Genomic DNA, 5,000 nt, shown 5'->3' with positions numbered 1-5,000 from the left:
GGTCCAGGGACAAGGGCGAGGAGGGGTCATCAATGTAGAGTGTCACGTCGCTGTAGGATGTGGCTATGCTGTCCTCGTGCATGCTCTGTCTTTCTCCTCCTCTTCCTCTTCCTCCGCCCCTCTGTCTGTCTCCCTCCCTCGGTCTCCAAACACACTCTCCAAAGTCGTCCGCCACCACCCCTGTCTCGCCTCCGTCACCTTCCTCCTCTTCTTCCTCCTCCTCCTCTTCCTCCTGAAGGTCTTCACCAGACTGACAGGTCAAGACGTCATCGATGGAGTCGGCCAGGGACTTCACCTACAGCACACGCAGGGTGGAGAAATACAGATGTTGAATGTAGTGGTCATAATATAGTAGCTATATCTAGAGACTGGACCTACAATTGTGTATATAAACAATCCTACAAGAGGTTTTGCAGTGATTTCTAGTTCAAATATGTGAAAAATATGTGTTGGTCTGATGTGTAATGAGGAACAACCTGACGCTTGTACTTGAAGTATTTATGAAACTGTTTCTTTCCGGTTACTGATAGAAATGCACCCATCAGGAAACTGACTGTTAGAACTTCCAAATCACCATGGATAGATGATGAATTGATGATTTGAAAAAAAAATGTATGGCTGAGAGGGATGAGGCAAAGGGAATAGCAAATAAGTCTGACAACACAGCAGACTGGCAAAAACATACAGTAAATTGAGAAATCACGTCACTAAACTAAACAAAAAGAAGAAGAAACTATACTATGGAACAAAGATTTTTTTTTTAAGATATATAAATAATGACAGTAAAAAGCTCTGGAGTACCTTTAATGAAATTCTTGTCAAAAACAAAAACTGAACTCAGCTCCCATCATTCATTGAGGCAGATGTCTTGTTCATCACTAAACACTTTGATATTTCCAACCACTTTAAGAACTTTTTTGTTGATAAGATTAGCAAACTTAGGCATGACATACAAACAATAAGCACTACACCTTCGTAATTTATGCATATCACACCACATAATGAAAGACAAAGCACTGGTGTTTTGAGTTGTACAAAGTTGGTGTGGAGGAGGTGAATTGTTTTTAGCTATCTATAAATTTGGACAAGCCACCTGGCACCGACAACCTGGACGGTAAATCGTTGAGGTTGGTAGCAGAATACATTGCGATTCCTGTTTGCAACATCTTCAATTTAAGCCTAAAAAACGGTGTGTGCCCTCAGGCCTGGAGTGAGGCGAAGGTCATTCCACTGCCCAAGAATAGCAAAGCACCCATTAATGGTTCAGAGCCAACCAATTAGCCTGTTACCGGTGATTAGCAAACTTTTGGAACAAATTATTATTATTTTTTTTTAATGGAAGCCTCTCTAATTCAAATTTGGTTGAGTGTGGTGTACCGCAGGGCAGCCGGCTAGGGCCATTATTGTTTTCTGTTTTCTGTGTTTACTAATGACCTTCCACTGACCTTGAATAAAGCCTGCGTGTCTGTGTACGCTGACGACTCAACCGTATACACGGCGGCTACGACGGTAAAATAAACAACTGAAACGTTTAACGTAGGAGGTCCAGTCAGTTTTAGAAATGGGTAACTACCAAAAGGCTGGTGCTTAAATATCTCAAAAAACTAAAAGCATCCATTTTTTTCCACAAATCACTGGCCCAACCCTAAATCTAATTTAGATCTAGTATTGAATAATGTGGCGATTGAGACAAGTTGAGAAGACTAAACTGTTGGGTATTACCCTTAGATAGCAAGCTGTCATGGTCGAAATATATAGACTCAATGGTTGCTAAAATGGGAAAGTGGTCTGTCCATGATAAGGCGCTGCTCGGCCCTTCAACCAGGCAGGTCCTACAGGCGTTAGTTTTGTCGCACCTGGACTACTGCCCAGTTGTCGGAAAATAAGGACATGTAATCCAATGTCAGTGACATGCATGTCAATATTTCCTGGCTCAAAGAGACTGACTGTATCACTATTGGTCTTTGTGAGTGGTATTGATGTGTTGAAGGTACCGAACTGTCTGCTCAAGCAGTTGGCACACAGTTCAGACACTCATCTATACAAGACATACAACCAGAGGCCTCTTCACAGTCCCCAGGTCCAGAACAGAGGCGGGGAAACACACAGTATTAAATAGAGTCATGACTACATGGAACTCTCTGCCACCCCAGATAACTCAAGCTAGCAATAAAACCACATAAAATAACACCTTACGGCACGACGGGGACTGTGAAGAGACACAGACATTTTAAAATATGATGTATTGTATTATGTAGTGTATTATGTATTGTATTATGTAGTGTATTATGTAGTGTATTATGTAGTGTATTATGTATTGTATTATGTAGTGTATTATGTATTGTATTATGTATTGTATTATGTAGTGTATTATGTATTGTATTAGGGCTAGGGTCTAGTTTCCTGAATTTCCTTCCTGACTGACGTGCCCAATGTAAACTGCCTGTTACTCAGGCCCAGAAGCCAGGATATGCATATAATTGGTAGCATTTGGGTAGAAAACACTCTGAAGTTTCTAAAACTGTTAAAACAATTTCTGAGACTAGAACATAATTGATATGGCAGGCGAAAATCCGAATAATGTTTTTTTTTTTCAGCTCCCTGTCTCTTATTATGGAAACCTATTGCTGTTTTATATCTCCGTCACCCAAATTGCAATTCCTATGGCTTCCACTAGATGTCAACAGTCTTTATGCAAGGATTCAGGCTTCTTTTTTGAAAAACAAACAAGTATTTGGAGTTTTTGTAATTGGACCACATGAAGCAAATCAGTTTTTTTGGTGCGCGAGAGGGAAGGCGCGTGGTTACGAATTTTCCTTTCCTATTGAACATAGTACTTTCCGTGTGAAATATTATAGTTTATTTACATTTTAGACTACCTGAGGATTAAATAGAAACATAATTTGACTTGTTTGGACGAAGTTTACCGGAAGCTTTTTGGACTCCTTTGTCTGCATGTTGAAAGAATGGATTACTGAAATCAATGGTGCCAACTAAATATACTTTTTGGGATATACAGAAGAATTTTATCGAACAAAACGACCATTCATTTTGTAGCTGGGACCTTGGGATTGCAAACAGAGAAGAATCTTCAAAGGTAAGTGATTTACTTAATTGCTATTTGTGATATTGTGTAGCCTGTGCTGGTTAAAAAATATGTTGATGTGGGCCGCTGTCCTCAGATAATCGCATGGTATGCTATGGCCGTTAAGCCTTTTTGAAATCTGACAATGCAGTTGGATTAACAAGAAGTTAAGCTTTTAAACGATATAAGACACTTGTATGTTCATGAATGTTTAATATTTAGAATATTTATTTGAATTTCGCACCCTGCAATTTCACCGGATGTTGTCGGCAGGTGTCCAGGAACACCTAACGCTAAGATGTTTAACTGGCTTGCCTAGTTAAATAAAGGTTAAATAAAAAATACATTGTATTGTATTAAGTAGTGTATTATGTTATGTATTATATAGTGTATTATGTTAGGTATTATGTAGTGTATTATGTGCAGTAGTGTATTATGTAGTGTGTTATGTAGTGTATTATGTATAGTATTATGTACAGTAGTGTATTATGTAGTGTATTATGTATTGTATTATGTACAGTAGTGTATTATGTAGTGTATTGTGTTATGTATTATGTAGTGTATTATGTAGTGTGTATGTAGTGTATTATGCTATGTATTATGAAGTGTATTATGTTATGCACTAAATCAAATCAAAGTTTATTTCTCACGTGCACTGACTACAACAGGTGTAGTAGACCTTACAGTGAAGTGCTTACTTACAGGCTCTAACCAATAGCGCAAAAAATGTATTAGGTGAACAATAGGGAGGTAAAGAAATAAAACAACAGTAAAAAGACAGGCTATATACAGTAGCGAGGCTATAAAAGTTGCGAGGCTACATACAGACATCAGTTAGTCAGGCTTATTGAGGTAGTATGTACATGTAGATATGGTTAAAGTGACTATGCATATATAATGAACAGAGAGTAGCAGTAGCGTAAAAAGAAGGGTTGGCGGGTGGTGGGATACAATGCAGAAGGCCCGGTTAGCCAATGTGCGGGAGCACTGGTTGGTCGGCCCAATTGAGGTAGTATGTACATGAATGTATAGTTAAAGTGACTATGCATATAAGATGAACAGAGAGTAGCAGCAGCGTAAAAGGGGGGATGGGGGGGAGGCACACAATGCAAATAGTCCGGGTAGCAATTTGATTACCTGTTCAGGAGTCTTATGGCTTGTGGGTAAAAACTGTTGAGAAGCCTTTTTTGTCCTAGGCTTGGCACTCCGGTACCGCTTGCCATACGGTAGTAGAGAGAACAGTCTATGACGGGAGCGGCTGGGGTCTTTGACAATTTTTTGGGCCTTCCTCTGACACCGCCTGGTGTAGTGGTCCTGGATGGCAGGCAGCTTTGCCCCAGTGATGTACTGGGCTGTACGCACTACCCTCTGTAGTGCCTTGCGGTCAGAGGCCGAGCAGTTGCCGTACCAGGCAGTGATGCAACCAGTCAGGATGCTCTCGATGTTGCAGCTGTAGAACCTTTTGAGGATCTCAGGACCCATGCCAAATCCTTTTAGTTTCCTGAGGGGGAATAGGCTTTGTCGAGCCCTCTTCACGACTGTCTTGGTGTGTTTGGACCATTATAGTTTGGTGTTGATGTGGACACCAAGGAACTTGAAGCTCTCAACCTGCTCCACTACAGCCCCATCGATGAGAATGGGGGCGTGCTCGGTCCTCCTTTTCCTGTAGTCCACAATAATCTCCTTAGTCTTGGTTACGTTGAGGGATAGGTTGTTATTCTGGCGCCACCCGGCCAGGTCTCTGACCTCCTCCCTGTAGGCTGTCTCGTCGCTGTCGGTGATCAGGCCTACCACTGTTGTGTTGTCTGCAAACTTAATGATGGTTTTGGAGTCGTGCCTGTCCATGCAGTCGTGGGTGGACAATGAGTAGAGGAGGGGACTGAGCACGCACCCCTGGGGAGCTCCAGTGTTGAGG

At 41.3% G+C, this 5,000-nt stretch overlaps 1 protein-coding gene across 3 annotated transcripts in view; it reads right to left on the bottom strand.

Annotated features, from left to right (window-relative positions):
* The window catches only part of LOC139557907 (IQ motif and SEC7 domain-containing protein 1-like), a 295,692-nt gene that overhangs the window by 44,584 nt on the left and 246,108 nt on the right, over nucleotides 1-5,000 (bottom strand). For all 3 annotated transcript variants that reach the window (XM_071373240.1, XM_071373241.1, XM_071373242.1), the window contains one exon: nucleotides 1-295. This exon is cut by the window's left edge and continues 829 nt beyond it. In XM_071373240.1, the coding sequence (XP_071229341.1) occupies nucleotides 1-295 (295 nt within the window). The remainder of the gene's footprint in view (nucleotides 296-5,000) is intronic.

The sequence above is a fragment of the Salvelinus alpinus genome, chromosome 28 (assembly GCF_045679555.1).
Source record: "Salvelinus alpinus chromosome 28, SLU_Salpinus.1, whole genome shotgun sequence".
Taxonomy (NCBI): domain Eukaryota; kingdom Metazoa; phylum Chordata; class Actinopteri; order Salmoniformes; family Salmonidae; genus Salvelinus; species Salvelinus alpinus.
This window is presented reverse-complemented; position numbering and strand designations above follow the sequence as displayed.